The sequence below is a fragment of the Clarias gariepinus genome, chromosome 23 (genome assembly GCF_024256425.1).
Source record: "Clarias gariepinus isolate MV-2021 ecotype Netherlands chromosome 23, CGAR_prim_01v2, whole genome shotgun sequence".
In the NCBI taxonomy this organism is placed as follows: domain Eukaryota; kingdom Metazoa; phylum Chordata; class Actinopteri; order Siluriformes; family Clariidae; genus Clarias; species Clarias gariepinus.
In genome coordinates, this window is record NC_071122.1 from 21,471,278 (window position 1) to 21,490,886 (window position 19,609).

The 19,609-nt window shown below is 38.1% G+C and overlaps 1 protein-coding gene across 2 annotated transcripts in view; it reads right to left on the reverse strand.

The window, feature by feature from the left end:
- cadpsa (Ca2+-dependent activator protein for secretion a) overlaps nt 1-19,609 on the reverse strand; it is a 127,993-nt gene that overhangs the window by 34,127 nt on the left and 74,257 nt on the right. Inside the window, exons 11-18 of one of the 2 annotated variants that reach the window (XM_053483687.1) lie at nt 16,134-16,346; nt 10,776-10,912; nt 10,434-10,621; nt 4,506-4,607; nt 3,941-4,004; nt 3,624-3,747; nt 1,148-1,216; nt 243-278 (exon numbers count right to left, since the gene is read on the reverse strand). In XM_053483687.1, coding sequence (XP_053339662.1) covers nt 243-278; nt 1,148-1,216; nt 3,624-3,747; nt 3,941-4,004; nt 4,506-4,607; nt 10,434-10,621; nt 10,776-10,912; nt 16,134-16,346 — 933 coding nt within the window. The remainder of the gene's footprint in view (nt 1-242; nt 279-1,147; nt 1,217-3,623; nt 3,748-3,940; nt 4,005-4,505; nt 4,608-10,433; nt 10,622-10,775; nt 10,913-16,133; nt 16,347-19,609) is intronic. The other variant, XM_053483686.1, reaches the window with a different exon arrangement.

Sequence of the window (19,609 nt, forward strand, 5' to 3'; positions counted from 1 at the left end):
GATGAAGCAGTAGTAATCATGGCTCAAGTCATTCCCTCTCTGCAGATATGATTTCACTCTAGCTGGAAACATGTAAAGATGGCGAACTAGCGAAGGTTAGCATAACGCCGTCGCAGCATTGCTGTGGCTTTTTCAGGCAGCGCTCGAGCAACGCTGTGAGGTGGTTATGTCCCGAGGCTGGACAGGGAATGCTCTTTTTTATTTAAATTTTTTTATTAATTAGGTAAACAAAAAGGGTTAACCTGGATCCTTCAGCTGATCCTTGTGAGATTTCTCAACTAGGGAACAAAGAGAGAAGGAGGGGAAGAAAAGGGTAGGAAAAGGAGAAGAAAAGGAAGAAAAGTCAGCTGCCGTATCCATGTTCTGAGGCTAAAGTCGGAAGATAAGAAAGACAGACAGCGAGAAAGAGGACAGACCGAATGGCAGAGAAAGAGCAGAAAGTTGCCTGCAGACAAAACTTGACCCGTGGTGCTTTTCAGAGGTGAAAATGCAAAAAAGACATTGTCACACCCAACGACATTAGTGTATCGATGTGAGACAGACAGTGATATCAAACGGTAGACAGTGAACACATAAAGAATAAACGCAACCGTAGTCATGGTTTGGACAGACAGACAGACCCAACGTACAGTCATAATATATAAATTTATATAAAAACTCCTAGTTCTCCTAGTTCAGTTCCCTGAGTGAACCAGTATGCAGGTTTCGTACAGTACCTGGCCTCTGTCGAAAAGCTTGTGACATGGCTGAGGTGCGAAAGAAGGAAGTCAAACAGAAGCAAAAGTAAAAATGCATTCAAATCGCAACAGACAGGAAACGCACGAGTCAGCAAGAGAAATAAAAAAAACAAAAAAGAAACGGAAAGAAAAGCCAACAGATATAGCGCCAGAAGATCCAAACAAACATGGGAGGCTGATGGAGCTGGACAGACTGGCTGAATGTTTGATGCTCGACTTAGCCAGACAAGCAGACTTTTGTTTTGTTGTTGTTGTTGTTTTTTTCGAGAAAAAAAAGGCAAGCAAAAAGAGTGACAGGATGTTATTGGTCAAAGGGTTGGAGTGTGGAAAAGCCAGGTGAGGTGCTGACAGTGATGAGGAAAGGCGGAGGAAAAGGCACGGACTGGTGGAGGATGAGGGCAGGTACTCACGAATGGTTAAATCCATCACTTGTGACGCCAAGCAGTAGACAGGATGCTCATACATTTCTCTCTTTTTCCCTACAAAAGAGGACCGGGCATGCAAGAGCAGGGGTCAGAGGAAAGACAGACAGAGAGACAGAGAGAGAGAGACAGAAAGAAAGGAATTTTCCATGCATGTGTGCTAGAGGTTCTGAGGTTTTTTTTTCTGGAGGAAGGTCTGGGAGCTGAGGTTTCGTCTGAGTGAAAACTAGGATCTTTTAATTTGATGCTGGTTTAGAGGAACACTTTAACTTCCATTGAATGTTAAATACTAGCCAGAAGGTAGCAGCAGGTGTTTTGCAACAAGTCATGCTTACTAGAGTTTAATTCATAATTGATGGAACTGCTTTGGGAATTTGAAGCTGATTATTTTAAGGATAAAATATAAGGGATTTGAGAGCATCCAAGGTTCTTCAGCAGTCATGTAGTTATGACATGATGTCCTGTCTTCAAGATCTTTGGGAATTTGTAGCTGATTATAATGAAGTGTATGTGGAAATCAGAACAATCGTCTGAGCATGGTGATTACATGAAAAATGAGCTTCAACTCAAAACCCATGGGATATATGATTCACTCCATGCACTTTAGTAGATTCAGAGCCTAATTGTGACTTAACAGTACTAGAGTTGTTTGCAACGGGATCAAGACCAACCAGCCGAAACGCTGTTGTTTTGTGATTGCCGTGTTCTCACGTGCCTAAGGACCCAATGCGAGAGCATCCAGGGTTCTTCACCTTCAGTGGTCTTTGAAAAAAGTTTCTACATTCGTGGATCCTTTTTAAGAACCCTTCCTAGGAACCCTTGAGGAACCAGTGTTTAAACGTATAGATTCCCTCCCACACTTTTGGTGTGTTCAATGGTAGAGATGGGTTTGTAGTTTTGACATAACGTCCTACATTTAAGAACACAACTGCTAAGCAGCTGGGTAAGATGTGAGCTTGTTAAGCATGAGCAATTTACCTAGAATAAGGTCCATAAGGTAGTTTAGGCAATACTATAGTTAGTTTGTAGGTCTATGAAAGAAAACTTGACAAGGAGCACTCAAGATATATTGAGATTAGATTTTTGTAAAGAAAAAGTCTAAACCAGCAGCAAAGTCAGAGGGAAACTCAAAGGGGATGGAATAATTAAGGGAGATGGGGGGATGGAGATAGATAGAGGAACTCTGGAAACCCAGGTTAAAAAGCAGGGCTCATATGCAGATGTTAGCTAGAGAAGGAAAACAACAACAGTTTTTTTTTTTTGTTTTAAATATATACATCTTTTTCGTCACCTGGAAGCTGGTAGAGCAAAGAGGTGAAAAGCCCGACAGAAGACAGCGAGGAGGATTTCAGAGAGAAAGGGATTGAATGCATTTTTACTTACAGTACAACTTGGATATAATTTAAGCATCACAACAGGTGCAGAGTGAGAAAGAATCACTTGGCACAGTTTTAACATCAAGACATCCTGGAAACCTTTCCACTGAATCCTTTCTGCGGGATTCTTTCTTATCCGTGTCGGTACTCAGATGGCTTCCAACACCAAAATGTTTGTCTACACCTTAATCAATGTACATTTCGGTAAAACTTGAAAAGTCCATGAATAAGAGAGTGTGATAAAGATTATGGTTTAAAAAATGTAAGTACAGTAATAATAATAAAAAATGCAAATAAAAATCCTCCATCCATCCCTGAACCCAACTCTTGAATCCTGTTTGAAAATCCCCTTTGTCATGTTTGATGGTCTCCCACTGTGTGGTTTGTCTTCGGTGCTGGTTTTCCCCTCCTTTAAACGTCTTTAATTATCTGTTTACATGGCTGAGTGCATGGCTTGTGATGGAGACTACCTTTGTCGAGAGGAAGAGTTAATCTAGTAACGTGTGCAAATGTGTAAATGTTCTATGTCAGTTAATAAAAAATAATTTGCCCGGTTTTGCATTACTTCTGGTACAGCCCTCATACTACAATTATTAATACAAGATTATTTTAATCTTGCAATTCATTAAAATGTCCTCAACATTTAATAATTTTATATTTTATTTTTTTGTAGATTAATAATTTATGTTTGGAAACAAAAAACAGCCTTATTTCATGTCCTTTATCGAATTGTGTATGATTCAAATTTACTTTTTTTTTTGGTCCATAATCATCCACTAAAGTGTACGAACATTTTTTTTTTTCAAATTTAAACAGATTCTGAAAATCTGAATAATGCTCAACACAATCAGCAAATACATGTCAAGATGGCAAGTATTTTCAAGTCTTGTCAGCTTGATTGGACAGTCCAGTGGTCACATGATCACCCTGACCACAACATGCCTAATTCCTGAACCCATCATAAAACTAATTAACAGTGACAATTCTATAAGAGTAACACATCTATTCAAGTGATTTTCCAGATATCTTCTACTATATAATAGTTAATTATATAATAAACAATAATCAATGTGTATATATTTTTTTACCTTCCACTTTGGCGTACTCGGATAAACGCTGGTAATTAACCAGCGCCGCCTGCTCCAGACACTTCCTGATCACGGCCTTCACCTCGTCCTGGGGCACCGGCGTCACGATATCCTTCATCAACACCTGGCAACCCAGACAGACACGTCCAGAAACAGAAAAGAGAACGTTTTTAAAGTTTTCTTTGTGATTTATGTCACACTTTCTTTGCCCCCAATCAGAATGTGCAGTTTTACAGTAAATATGAGTGGATACTGATGATGAGCTCAGAGAGGAACATATTTACTGATGAATTATGCATGTTGTGAAGATGACGCACCCTTTCCAGCAGAGAGAGCGTCGCCTTTAGAGCTCCCTCTGGCCGTCCAAATGGAAAACAGTACCTTGAGAATGTGAGTGAGAAGAAAGACGAAGAAAAAAACAACAACAGGATTTAAAGCAAATACACAAATAATTAATAAATGAATAAATAAATAGATTTTTTTTAATAAAAAATGTTTTTGTATAAACACATTTTGATTTTAATTCATATCTACTTTTACATTAAAATAACCACCACTACTTATAATAATAATAATAATAATCATGTTACAGTTAATTATTAATAACTAGTAGTGGTGGTGGTGGTAATAAGAGCTCCATATACTTTTTGATTTGAATTCATTTAATTAAAATTACACACAGCTGCAAATAAATCAAACAACAAAGAAATAAAAAAAAAGAATCATAAATGATATTTATAAATCAAATACAGGTAAAAAAAGGGTTCATTTATATAAAATTCAACTCATGTGTTTACTCGAATTGTATCTTGTATTTAATTATTTTTTTAAAGGTTTATTATTAATTAATATTTTTTTTATAATTTCCTCCCAGCCGTGTACCTGAAGTGTGTGATCTGGTTTTCGAGCAGCACTCGCAGTCGTTCTTTAATCTCCTCGAAGCGTTCGCGTTCCTCCACTGTGACAGTGCCGATTCCATCAGGCCTGAGGCGACACGTGAGCACGTGCGCACACACACACACACACACACACACGGTCAGAGAGAGAGAGAGAGACAAACACGAGTTAGCATTGCCACTCTGCTGGCTTGGGTTATAAAGGCGAGGGATTTCTACATGAGGTCATGTGTAGGGTCACATAAAGAGTAAGCACACACACACACACACACATACACACACACACACAGTTCTGGTGACTCTATTATATTGAATTTCCATGTCAGCATTGTGTATGTGTGTGTAAGAGCTCTGCATGTTGCAGCATGTGTGTGTGTGTGTGTGTGTGTGTGTGAGTGTGTATTGAGCTTTGGCTTTACTTAGACAGCTGAGAAGATGCTAGCAAAGTTTTAAATCAGGCCCCCATGCCGTAAACGAGGCAGAGAATTCCTGACGCGGTGGTACTGACGATGCTAAGAAGGAGTCGAGACGCCCGCGACTACGCCGCACCAGATTTAGTATCTCGACGCACCAGAAATGTGCAAAATGGAGCAAAGTAGGAGATTCTGGATCTCATCATGCGTCTACCCTGTCGCGTGATGCCACCGATGATCTAAGTGCATCACTCACGGCTGAGACATGCCGGCCTGAGCTCTTTCTGCTTCACACACTCGTCCGCATGCTGTTTGCAAATCGAGGTGTTTTCAGTCATGAACAGTAACCCTTCCATTCTCGAAAAAAATAAAATAAAAAGAGAAAAAAACACCCCCACCTAACACACACACGCTGGACCCCCTGTCTGGTGCGACACCCATGACCCCCCCTCCCCCACCACCACCCTCCTGTACCACTCTTTCTTGACCAGTGATAAGGAGCGTGTCACGTCTCCTGCTCTTCATGACGGCCCACGCCTCCTCAATCTCTCTCTCTCTCTCACACACACACACACACACACACAAACTGTTTATATCCTGATGCTGTCATGAACCATAAAGAGCCAGGCTTTTCTGCACACAAAGCATGTGTATGTCCAGGTGTCACATTCATCCCTGACTACTGATTTGTTCAATTTTTTTTTTTTTTACTTTTTCTTTTTGAAACAAATAATAAATAATAAATAATAAAAAAAAACTAGCAAATTAATGAATCCATTTCACACTAATTAACCTTTTCCCCCCTCTGCTCGAGAACAGGCGGCGCTACCGTTCTCATAACCCTACATGCCATCATGCATATTCAAAACGCGAGATGCAAATGAGACCCCGTGTAACAGTTATTAAAAACGGTAATCCAGATATGCTAATGAGGTCGTAGTGTCATATCCTGGGACGTCTGAGATACACACACACACACACACACACACTGTTGCCATCTGCAGTGCACCAGGGGTGTGTAGATGTGGATGTCTTATATGTGTTTTTTCTTTTATTGTTATTAGTATTAATATCTCGGTTATCCATATATACACCACCAGGAGAGGTTAAAGGTCAGGACCGTCTCGAAGTTATGAAGGGGGAAAAAGTAGACGAGAGAGTCGGACAGCGGAGGACACAGAAGGGAGGACAGGTCACTGACACTAGCGTGCCTGGAGGTCAGGACTGACAGGATGACACGTTGTCTTTCTTCCTTTCTCTATCGCTCTGACTCGGAGCTATATTTGTCGTCTTGTCTGAGGAGATCATAACGGGATGCGCAGACAGCCCGCTTCGACTCCATCCAGGTCCGTTAGACGCTAGTCTCTGGCATGGCATGACTGACAAGCCTGCCCCTTCCTACCGTCCGTTTGTGACAAATATACAGTGTTTTGTTTTGTTTTTTAATTCCCTTGGGGTTAAACAAAGGGTTAAATGGTTCAGCACCAGGGAGCACATTCTAACTAACACCGGAGTGTGTTACGTGTTACAGTACGTTCAGTCTCACCTTCTGAGCACGGCCGTCACCTGGGACTTCGAGTCCCGTTTTCTCATCAGCTCCACGAGTCTGAGCTCTTTTTTAGGCGGGGCTGGAGGAGCCGGGTGAAGGGGTGCAAGAAGATCAGTCTCACACACCGGCCATTTACTCAGCTCATACACTCTCTGACTTTATTCCACACACACAAGCATTCAGGAGGGGTGTAGCAGCATGAGGTCAGGTGGGAAATAAAAGAGAAAAAGATGTAAGAAATGCAAACTGAAAAAAATTTTGAAAGAAAAGTCGAACGTACAGTAATCATATGAGACAGAAACCAATCAGAGGGTAAATATTTATATTTGTGGATCTGGCAACGGTGAAGAGAAAAAGGATGAGCGGTTACATGCTTTACTCTTCACTCACACTGAAAAATGTTATTGATGAGCATATCCTGTGTGTTTTTACATTCAGGATCAAATACACAAACCCGCAATAACGTACCGAGCCACCGGTGCTGATTAAGAACAAGCCTTGACGATCAGTAAACACAAGAGCAAGAATGGAACCAGGACCTTCAGTGATTAAAAGTACCTTCTTTACCCAACAGTTAAAGAAGGAATAAGAGCCCCAAGTTGCACCCTCTTTAGATTTTTTATGGGCTCCTTGTTCCTCTTCAGTGCAGGTGGTATGTCAGCGAGGTTGTGCCATTGGCAGTGTATCACACCTTGACAGTTCAAGTTTGTTTCGGCCGTCATGTTGTCAAGCAAAATATTGATCAAAAAAGTTCTAGTCCTTCCGCTATTGTTGGTGGCTTAAAACCGCTTTTTTTCCTTCTTCTTCTTACGTATAATCGCATGTCCTTGAATAGCTCGTTAAAGTGGCCGAGGAGTGCAAAACAAAATAAAACTGAAAAACAAAATAACAAACCCGAAAACAAAATAACAAAACTGAAAACAAAATAACAAAACCGAAAACAAAATAACAAAAACGAAAACTAAATAACAAAAACGAAAACTAAATAACAAAAATGAAAACTAAATAACAAAACCGAAAACAAAATAACAAAACCGAAAACAAAATAACAAAGTCAAAAACTAAATAAATTTAAAAACAAAATAACAACACCAAAAACAAAATAACAAACCAGAAAACACAACGACAATTCACTCAAACCGCAAAAGGTAGGTATAGTTTGCGAATTAAATTCTTATTGCTGATCTTTAGTGGCAGATGTCTCATCCAATCAGCGTTAAGATGTTTTTCGCAAACCACACTTACCTTTTTTGGCTTGTTGATTCTTACTGCTAATTGGACAAGACATCTGTCACACAAAATATACAGAAAGTACTGCAGCCACACGGACATTTATATGTATTTTCATTTATGGGTTTATTTTAGTATTTTAGGATTAGACAGCGCTTTGCTCAACTAAGTTGTGTTAAATGTGCTCTAATAATGATTCTGACTTCCCTTGATAGTACTTCTTGTATGTCGTGAGTGACAGATGTCTTATCCAATCAGCAATAAGAATGTAATTTGCGAACTATACCTATCCTTTCCGGTTCAAGTGAATTGTTGTGTTTTTTCATGTGATATTTTGTTTCTGGATCGTTGTCGTCGTGTTTCCTGATTTGTTAGATTGTATTCGGTTTTGTTATTTTGTTTTTAAATTTGTTTTTTTTGTTTTTAAAATTGGTTATTTTGTTTTGCACTTCTCAGCCACGTAGTTTGTAGCTGTTACGTAGTGAAAGATGAGTCCCTAGCTTGGCTGTCTGGAGGCGCTAGGGGCTAGAGAAGGAGGTACAGTAGGTGTGTGAACATGAACACTTGTGGAGGAAGAAGTTGTTTTCTTTCTTTCTTCAAAGCACATGCAGTTTAAAGGTTAGATGATGTTAAGTAAAAAGTAACCAATAAAAAAAAAACACCTTTACATCTAAATATTTATTGTGTATGAATGGGCTTTTCTACTGATCAGAAAGGTTGCTGTATCAAACCCCTCCAGCTCTGCTTTATCATTATGTCATGGTTAAGAACACAAAGTGAAAAAATATATCTTTTTTAAAGTACCAAGCATGAGATCCCATAGCCCGTGTGGTTGAGATGAGCTGATGGTTGCTGGTTTAAACCCCAGGTGACACTGCTTTCGCATTCTCTTTAGCTCAAGGTTAAGAACAGTGAAAAACACTATAAATGTGGCCGTATGTATGAGGACATAAAGTACATGTGGATGTGCGTTGTCTGGTTTGAACCTCAGCAAGGTCTGCGTTTGCTTTATCACTAAAGTGAAAAGCTCTCTTAAAAACAAGCTCAAGTATGAGATCCTGTAGCTCATGTGTACGAGAGTTTGCCTCCTGTTGGTGAGGTTGCTGGTTCCAGTTCCTAACCACAACTCCTTTTGCATTATGTACATTTCAAAGTCATGTCCAATCAACTGATTTCACTACACCTATCAAGTTGTAAAAGCATCTCAGGGATGATCAGCGGGAAACACTGAGCTCAATTTAGGGATTTCAAACAAACTTCTTTCACCTTCCACGTAGTCATTATGGGGTATTGTTTGTAGAATTTTAAGGGAAATAATGAAAAAAAAACTGTAACACACTTTATCTGTAACCATGAAGCACCATTTCGTTCGATGTTCTGTGCCCCCACTCCACCTTTTCTCTGCATTCCTGACCTGCTTACACAACTCACAGTCACATACCTCAGAGAGGGGCTGGATTCGACCCAGCAATCTTCAACCTTAGGTGCAAGGCTTTTACCACTACACTACTGTGTTTTATTTACAGTGCTGTGCAAAAGTCTTACACACCATATTATATGCTGTACCAATTTTGTTATATATGGTTGTCATGTCTGCATAATTATGTACAAAATCATTCAGTATTTCCAGCAAGCTCAGTAAAACCTAACAGCCGTTTTACTTATAGTAAAGAAGATCCAAAAGATGCTTTTGAAAACATTCCTGCATAAAATAAACTTCATAAAGAGTAATAAAGAGCAATAAAGTATATTATAAGTAAAACAGCTGTTAGGTTTTACTGAACATGCTGGAGAATATTCGTTCTTCTGATAACTTTGTCACACTCGCTCCTTTATATTTTTATGCAAATCCCAGGAGCGTACATTTGTTTTTTTGTTTCCATCTTATACTATATTTTTTTCTTTACAGCCATGCATATATTCTCCTGTAATGTTATTTATTTATTATTTTTTAAGTAATATATGTACATATATACAAAATTGGTACAGCATATAATATTGTGCCTAAGACTTTGGCACAGTACTATACAGTATGTAGGGTTGTAATACCTGAAACAGAAAAAAACTGAATAACTTGTCATTGTCGCTCTAATGTATAAAAAGTGAACCAGGAACCTCAGGGGTGAGAAGCAAGCACATTCCCACAGAGCCAGAGGCTCACACAGCTACCCGTAACAGCCTTAATTTGACCTGATGTGTGACTGCTCACTGTCCGCTCTAGTGGATGTGTGAATGTGTGTTTCAACGTGATGATTATGATCTCACAGGTACCAGGGGCTCAGTGGTCTCAGCTCGAGAGCCTTGAGGATGTCTGATGAACAGAGGATTATTTAGGATTCCTTTGTACAATTTTAAACTTTACAGTGACCCTGAAGCTTTTTTCAAGCTTGAACATCCAGCCGAGGGTTGATTATTGGGAGTTGGTGAGAAGGGAATTTTATTTAAAACTGGAGAGTTCAAAACATCTGCGCAGTCATTCTAGATTGATTCACAATTTATTCTGGAGTAGAATAAAGACTTTGAATTTGCTATATGTTTCCGCATTTGTCGGTTTGACGCTCACTTTTATTCAGTGATTTATTCACATATAGCCAAAACTAAATAGGTTCTGATGAATGAAAAAAATTAAAATGAGCAAAGAAATAGTTTAGCGTGAGAAATGAGACGATAACGGAGAAGAGAAAGAGACGAACGTGTGATAAATAAGGGGGACCTACAGTACCTGTTGCCGTGCACGTGTGACGCACAAAACGCGAAGCTGTAGTGAAGCAGCGTGGGGTCGATCATCGCTCCGTTCTCAGCTCTTTCTAACAAGTCGCTCAGGTAGCACAGGTGTCTGTGGCAACCCCGTACGCCGTTTCTGGCGCAGTACTCGTCCAGGACAAACACCTGACCAGGACTAAACCAACCCTGCAGAGAAGGACAGAGTGGACAAGTCAGACATCTCAATCACTTCCTGATGTGAGGTTTAAATACAAGAAATGTAAAATGTAACAATTTTTTAAAATAAATCAGTGAATCACGTAGAAAGGAATCATGTTGTGTTTGAATCGGGTCCACGCACCAGGCAGGAGTAGGAGTCGTTTAGTCTGTGGTCCAGCGTGAGGCGCTGCACCATCTCGAACAGCGAGGAATGATCGAAGTTACAAGGGTTCGCTGAGATGAACTCGTCCATCCCGTGTTTCTGCGCACGGTCTGCGTCTGTGTGTGCGGAGAAACAATCAGGATTACAGAACACACACTTACAGTAGTCTTGAACAACAGACACTACTTTTTAAATAAAATGAATTAATTAATTAAACATGCTTCAAAATTTCGTCTTAAAAGAATACATCATTTAACGTTTCTCTTTTAAATGAAAAAAAAAAGAAAGCTGTAATAATTTAACTTGCTAAAATCAAACCTGAGATGGATTTATCTTAGTATAGGCTTTTCTCATTTAAATAAAAAAGATTTTTTTTTAAACAATGAATTAAAATCTTAAAGTATTTTATAAGTCCTTTCATTAACATAAATATATTCACATTACTACTAATAATATTTTTTTCTCCTGAATCAAATGAATCATTTTCAAAACAATTCTTAATATATAAAAAAGGTTATTATAATGAAACCAGCTTTTTAAATACTAAACCAGTAAAATTTTCTTATTCAATTTATTTTTTAGAAAATTATATTATTATATTACTATACTATATTATTTGTTACGGTCATTCAATACAAAATACTAAATTATGACCAATCTTAATTGACCTGTTAGTTGGTTAGCTAGTTAGCGCATATAACAACGTAACCTTTACTTACACTCTTCAAAAAAAAAAAAAAAAAAAACTGACACACATATTAAATACTGCTTTGTTCAACTTTAATCTTAAATCAAACTACTCGAGTCATGTGACATGCAGTGGTTGTGTCCATTAAGTTGTGTAGATTTGGTCAGAGCCGCGTAATAGTGGAGACGATACTCATACAGCAGACTTGATAAAGTTCCAGAGATTCTCTTTATAATCCTGCTCTTATACAGAGCCGTCGTTAGTCAACTAATTTCTCAATCTGGCTGCTCCAAATAATCCTCAACCCCCTAAAACGGCTTTTACTGAGCGCTCCTCGTCCACACAGCATCGTCCATCTCCATTCAGCAGATCGCCCACAGGCCCTGGACCCCCCCAGGGTCGGTCTAATTAAAGCAACCCCGTGCCACTAACCTGTTATAGGGAGAGGACCAGCCCAATACGCCTCTCTTACCACACACACACACACACACACACACACACACACACACTTCCCTTATCCCCCTGTCCATGCAGCTATTGTCCATTAAGGAGACTACATAAATCCAACAACACATTTTCACTTTCCTCCCTGGTTAGTGGGCTTAGGTATTACATCAGGGCCTGGGCAAACAAGCAGAGCCCGGTGGCTTAATCCAGTCCGCTCGGGGGGCTTTTCTCATTCTAATGCACCATTTCAGACAGAGCTTAAAGCCTATACTGCAGGCTGGTGCCCATTCACCATCAGCAGCCTACCGAGTGCCTGCGCTTTGCATCTGAATGCAGGAACAAGGCTTAACCCTCACCTGTGTTTAAGGGTTACCCGCCTGCCACATACCGTTTATTTATTTCTTGAGTGCACAAACTTCTCCTTTAGCCCATCAGATGGCTGTCCCAGCTATAAAAATTCATCATTTTGTTTGAGTTCACACACCAAACTGTTAAAGAGATTTCATTTCCCAAAAATTATGTGACAAGTGAGGAGAATCTAATATATATATATATATATATATATATATATATATATATATATATATATATAATAAAAAAATATTTGGGATTTTCTAAATAAATCCCAAATATTTTTTTCATAGATATTAAGTCTATTAACAATCATTAAACCACTTTATCATTAAACCACAACCATTTGTTGTCAGATTCCGAAACCTGACGATGTTTATCTTTAAACATTTGAAATAAAATCAAACCCAAGCTGAAACAAAGGCATCCACGTGAACCCCTAAGTCAAAAAGGTGACATTGTGTCCCTCTAATGTGTCGGAATCTGAGCTTGTCATGTCGTTTTGACGTTAGCGGAGGGTACGCGCGGCTCTGGACAGTAACTCACCATGACACTAGTCGGCTCCGGACAAGCAGGCCAGAGCTGAACTGACACTGATTGATGGGAAGCTCTTCATTTATAGATCCGCTCTCTAGAAGCGTCCACGCTACAACATTTGGGGCTATTTAGTGCTTCTCGTTTTGGATGCCCTGACCCCCTCATACATGTATATCCACACACACACACACACACACACTAAAGATGACACAGTCTAAGATTAGGCCCACAGGCACTGAGTGACAGCTCTGGAGCTTCTTTGTGGTAAAAAGAATAGAAGAGAAGAAGAGTGACAGCGCAGGGCCGTGTTTAATCACAGCGTTTCTAAATTAATCCCCTCCTTCAATATGGCCGCCCTCATCGGCCTACAGAGACACGGGCGAGTTCTGTCAGCGCTGATTTCTACTATTTCTGTCTCTTTTAAAGAGCTCTGATTGACATGGACACTTTTGATTGACAGGGTCACTGTTTCTTTTTTCATGTTTGAGTTTCTTAGAATCATTTTGCGATATCTAGAAATGTGCGTTTTAAATCATGTTTTCCAATTTCTAGCAGTAACATAAATGACTGGCATATATAAGTTATTATTTATATCTAAAAACAATAATAAAAATCTTAAAGTATAGTACAGTATAGTCATTGATGTATGTGGTGAGGTTTTGTGTAAGAACATGTATGTAAGGAGTCTCCAGTCTCAGTGGAGTGATTTACATAGCATTACTAGTACTGTCTATTTATTTCTCATATAAACTATTATTTTCTTTTGAATTGCATTTTATTTTAACTTAAAGCAGATTTATGAATGTTTTCTCGTGTATTTCCACTAGATAATCCAGGAAAATATGTAAGTCACATCAGAACCATTTTTTAAAGAATTAACCTGAGTTCAGTTTTACACACAATTTAATTTTTGTTTTATCTTTTTTTTACTTTATTTTTATCCATGTTCAAACATAAAAAAAAAAATTCCTATATGCAAATTTTTATGCTTTAATGCAATGCTGACATTTGAACATAATTCAGGCTTTTTTTCCCCTTAATTATTAGTTTAGTTTATAAAAAATGCAAATTTTTTTCAACTGACTTAATTACATTTTTTTCTAATTTGAATAATTAATTATTATGTTATTATTATAAATAGAATACATGTTCATTATTGTTATGATTATTATTATTATTATGATGATTATTATGATTATTTTTATTATTTAAATATGATTTGACGTTAAGAAAAAACATTAAACTCTAGTGCCACAGGTTACCACAAGTTCCTCACAGTATTTAATTAAACTAATTTATTCTATAAATAAATGAAACATTCTTTTTTTGGTTTGTTTTAGGACAAGCTTACGAGGTCGAGTATTAATTTGACGTGATATTATTCATTAATGACCAACAATCATTACAGCAAGGTACATTTTTGGCAGTTTGTGTAAAATTTATTGGGAAAATGAGCGTGTATGTTTTTATCCAGGGTAAAAAAAATATTTAAATCCACAGATGAATGTTCAGGTGTATGTAGGAAAGTGTCCTCTTTCATTTGAAGATTTTTATTTTGTCTTTCTAAGTAACATGGGCTGCTGAGAAGGGAAAGACAGTGTGAAACAGCAAGTCGTTATTTGGTAACATTCCACTGATAGCTTCCAGAAATAATCAGGTTGTAAACACACTGTTTAATTCATGGGGTGTCACTTTTAACACGGTAATTACCAGCTGCTGAGAGGTGCTGAGCGCGCCGGCGCTTCAGCCAAACCAGTAGTTTCAATGAATTCATTTAGAGCAATAAATCCACAACTGCTGCGGTTGGAGAAAAAGCTCCGTAATTAAGTCATCAACATTTCCATCAATGCCGCTTGGTCTCCGTTTGGATGAAAAAAAAAAGTCTGATTGTGGAGCAGCATGTTGGATAAGAACATTCATCTTGATTTAATTTTGTACGTGTATGTACGTATGTATGTGTGTATGTGTTGGTGTATAGAGAGAGCATGAGACAGGCAAGTATGCACAGATTTCAAATCTAAAAAAAATAATTTAAAGCACATTCCCAAAGACTGCTGTGACGAAACAAAGACACAGAAGAAGAGGAGAAAAAGGAGACAAATGCATGCAAGTACAAGTGAGTGAAGAGAGACAGACGTACAAATACAAAAAGGGGCTGAAAGAAACTATTCATACATTATACATACATTATACATACATGTATATAGTATTGATACAGACACTGTACATACAAAGAAGAAAAAAGAAAGAAGCTGAAAGAAAAAAAATGATTTTTAAAAGAGTGATCAATAAGAGAGTAATTTGCAAGAAATTGATCTTTAAGAGAGTGGTTTATAAGAGAGTAAACTATGAGAGGTTAAATTTTATGAGAGTGATCTATAAGACTGCATGGTCTATAAAAGAGTTATATACCCAAGAGTAACCTATAAGAGAGTTATTTACAGTATGAGAGAGTGATCTATAAGAGGGTGGTGTATAAGAGAGTCATTTATCAGAAAGTGATTTATAAGAGAATAATTGATGAGAGCGATCTATATAAGAGTAAACTGTAGAAGAGTAAATCATACAGTATGTGTGTGAGCTATAAGGGAATCTGTAAGATAGTTGTTTATAAGAGAGTGATCTATAAGAGTCGTTAAAGCTTAATGATGTATAAGAGTCATTTATGAGAGAGTGGTCTACTGTATAAGAGCATTATTTATAACTTTATAATCTTTAAGAGAGTTATTGACAAGAGAGTTATGTATAAGAGAGTGATCTATACAACATTGATTCTATAACTGCAGACATGCTGTATACCTGCTGCTAAACCATGCATTCGTGTATTCAACTGGCATTGTTGTGGGAATATTTTCCTACAGGTTACTAGAGAATTCCAGTAGGGGGCACACCGGAGAATTTAATCAGATGGTTTTGCATGAAGAAAATAAACATGGCGACACTTAATCATGGCGAGCATTAATTTCTAAGGACATGCACAAGCCATGAGCCCAGCCAATGCAGGATAGCGTCATGGCAGCCACCAGGTGTTTGCGTTCGTGTAGTTTAAGTCTACTTTAGCCCCCAGAGAGTGATCTTTAAAGGAATAATCTATAAGAGAGTGATTTATTATAGACTGATCTATATAAAAGTGATCTATAACAGAGTGTAATAAAGTGAGAAGGTATTTCACTACAGTTTTTAATTTACATTTCACATATTTTATTTCACTTTTATTAAATAAGCAATCAAACTGGGAACTAACAGCCTGAAAAAAGAAAAAGAGTGTATTTGTAACCCTGTGTTTGCATGAGTCTGTGGGGTGTTACACTTACAGAACTGTGAGATTGGAGCATCAAGCTGCGGCGCTGTTCCTCCTTTAGCGTTGAGTTTTTGGACCTGTGTTGGGGGGATGGGTTTGTGCGACTGGCCCGTGGCTCTGTACATGGCCTGAACCCACAGGATCCGGTCCTGCTCATCATCGCTGGCGAAGATCACAGTGTCTCCTTCCTTCACAGCGTTAAAGAAAGTCCTGCCTCCATCCAGCCCTGCACCCAGAAACACACACTTCATAAACTTATAAACAACAATAGGATAATAGATAAAATGTTATATCATAATTTCATACATGACAACTTTAATGAAATAAATAAAATTCATACTGTTTTTATTTCAATAATTAATTTTCTTGCTTATTTTAAAGTTGCATGTTTCAAAATATATTTAAAAAAATGTAAATATTACAATTTATATTTACAATTTATTTTTAAACCAAAAAACCTAAGAAAAAAATATAAGGTTTAATTTTTATTTAATACATTTTATATTAATTTTACATTGTATTTGAATTTAATAAAAAATAGATTGAACAGAATTTTCACACATTTATTATGTATAATAGTTTTAGATTATACCCTTCTGTTGCTCGTTTATATGAATAGAAATGATGGGAACAAAATTTTACTAAATATATTAATTTATACATCTTAATATGAAATTAATTTACATTACATAAATATAACAAGAATTTCATCAGATTTTTATAAGACAAAATCTGAATGATACACCTTGACAAATCTAATTAACAAACAAGAAGCTTCATTTGTAATGTGTGAAGAGCCACTGAGTTTAATTAAGACTAATAAATCATCTCTAAGCATGAATCCACAAAACAGTCAACATTCTGATCAAATAAATCCTCATTATGAAAATTCTGCGTGTTTTCTTATTTAACTGGAATAATAACATTCTCAGGCATTATTCATGATAATAGCACAATTAACACCGTGTTACAAGTCTACATATGTTACTTTGACAAACATGATGACTACAAGGTAAAAAAAAAGCGCAAAATGTTACATATATTCATGTTCATGGTAGGATTCCTTTACAACACAACAGTTTATTTTTAAAGTTTATACGACTTTACAGAATTTAATTGTGTGTACTGTATTAAACTTCCTGTATCAGCTAATATGCCAACATTTAGCACAAAATACCAGGAAATTTGTTATTAACAAAAGAAAACACATGTATAGTAATGTAAAGTTTTGTCATGGGTCTATAGGGCTAAAAAAGACAATGTTGAACATTTTGAACACACACATCTACATAGAAATGGTCATAGCTAATTTTATATGTACTTTATTTTACCATACATAGTTTAATAAAGTACATATTATATACGTAGACTTGTTCTTGTAAATTTTATATGGAATAAAAAAAATCTATCAACAACTAAAGAATAATTTTATTATAAATTAATAAAATTATCATTTTTTTAAATTTACTATTTATTTTTGTTTGTTTTTAATGTTACTTTCTAAATAAAATATTTTAAACTAAAAACCTGATCCATATACGGCATATTTCTCTGATGCTTTATTCACTATTTAAAATTGTACTTTTTTCACAGAAACCAGAAACAAAGTGAACCAAGCCTACGTTGTTTTGTCAAATGAGAGGGATGCCATGGACAAGTACTGTATATTTCTGAATCTCTTGCTGCTGGCATCACCCGCCCTTATTCATCACCCGCTGGGGCAGGATTCTTCTTCGTGGCTAAGAAGGACAAGACTTAATGACCATGCATCGATTACAGAGGTCTTAATGAGATCACTGTTAAGAATCGTTACCCTCTTCGCCTGATGTCCACAGCCTTCGACCTCCTTCAGGGGGCTAATATCTTCACATAACTCGACCTGCGTAACGCCTATCACCTTGTCAGGATCAGGGACAGGGATGAGTGGAAGACAGCTTTTAACACCACATCAGGACACTACGAATATCTTGTAGTGCCATTTGGACTAGCCAATGCACCAGGTGTCTACCAATCTTTGGTGAATGACGTTCCTAGGGAATTCCTGAATATCTTCGTATTTGTTTACTTGGATGACATTTTGACTTTCTCCCGTTTACTGGATGATCACAAGCTGCATGTTTGCCAAGTTCTTCAGAGGCTCCTTGAGAACCAACTATACGTAAAGGCAGAGAAATGTGAATTTTATTATCAGACCGCCTACTTCCTGGATTTTATCATCGCCCTGTCTAAGACCCAAACGGATCCAGCCAAACTGAAAGTGGTAACCGACTGGCCAAGACCGTCTACCCGGAAAGACCTCCAGCATTTTCTTTGGTTTACTAACTCCTACCCCCAATTTATTAGGAAGTACAGCTTAGTGGCTCAATCGCACTCACATCCACTAAGGTTCCTTTTTACTGGTCTGATGAGGCAGAGAAGTCATTTGTCAAGTTAATGGACTGGTTCACCTCAGCACCCATCCTCACGCAGCCGGATTCCGCCCTCCAGTTCATAGTGGAAGTAGATGCCTCAGACTCCGGTGTGGGGGCCATACTTTCTCAGAGGTCTTCAGCCGATGGTAAATTGCATCCTTGCTGCTTCATCTCTCACCGCCTTTCTACCCCTGAGAAGAACTATGGTATCACTGACCAGTAGCTGCTTGCGGTAAAACTGGCGGAATGGAGACACTGACTTGAGGGCACAGAGGTCCCGTTTCTCATCTGGACTGATCATAAAAACCTTGAATACCTCAAGTCAGCTAAACGCCTGAACTCTCGCCAAGCCAGATGGTCATTGTTCTTTTCTCATTTTAACTTCTCTCTATCTTATCGACCAGGGAACAAGAACACCAAACCCAATGCCCTCTCTCGCCAGATGATTCGCCTCCACCACCTATACTGCCACCACAATGTCTCATAGGAGCGACCTTACTAGATGTCGAGGCTCTGGTCAAGCAAGACTCTGGTCAAGCGGAAACCCGGCACACCAGAAACACCACCTGGCAGGCTCTTCATGCCACCATTAGCACTTCCACAATCCTAGAATGGGGACACAGTTCAAGATTGGCCTGTCACCCCGGAGGAGCCCGTACTCTTGCACTAGTCCAACAGCGCTTCTGGTGGCCCTCTATCAGACAAGATACTCAACAGTTTGTATCTGTCTGTGATGTCTGTGCTCGCAATAAAGCCCGCAATAAACCCCCAACAGGCCTCCTGAGACCACTCCTAATTCCCCATAGACCATGGTCCCACATAGCACTAGACTTCGTCACTGGACTTCCAAACTCGAATGGCTACATGTGCATCTTAACCTTCCTCAATCGTTCTTCTAAAGTGGTTCACTTTATTCCCCTGTCTAAACTCCCCTTGGCCAAGGAAATGGCAAAGTTACTCATCCTACTTGTGTTTCGCCTTAACGGTATTTATGTAGACATTGTTTTTGACCGCAGACCCCAATTCTCTGCCCAATTCTGGACAGCATTTTGTAAACTCGTTAGTGCTACCCCTAGCC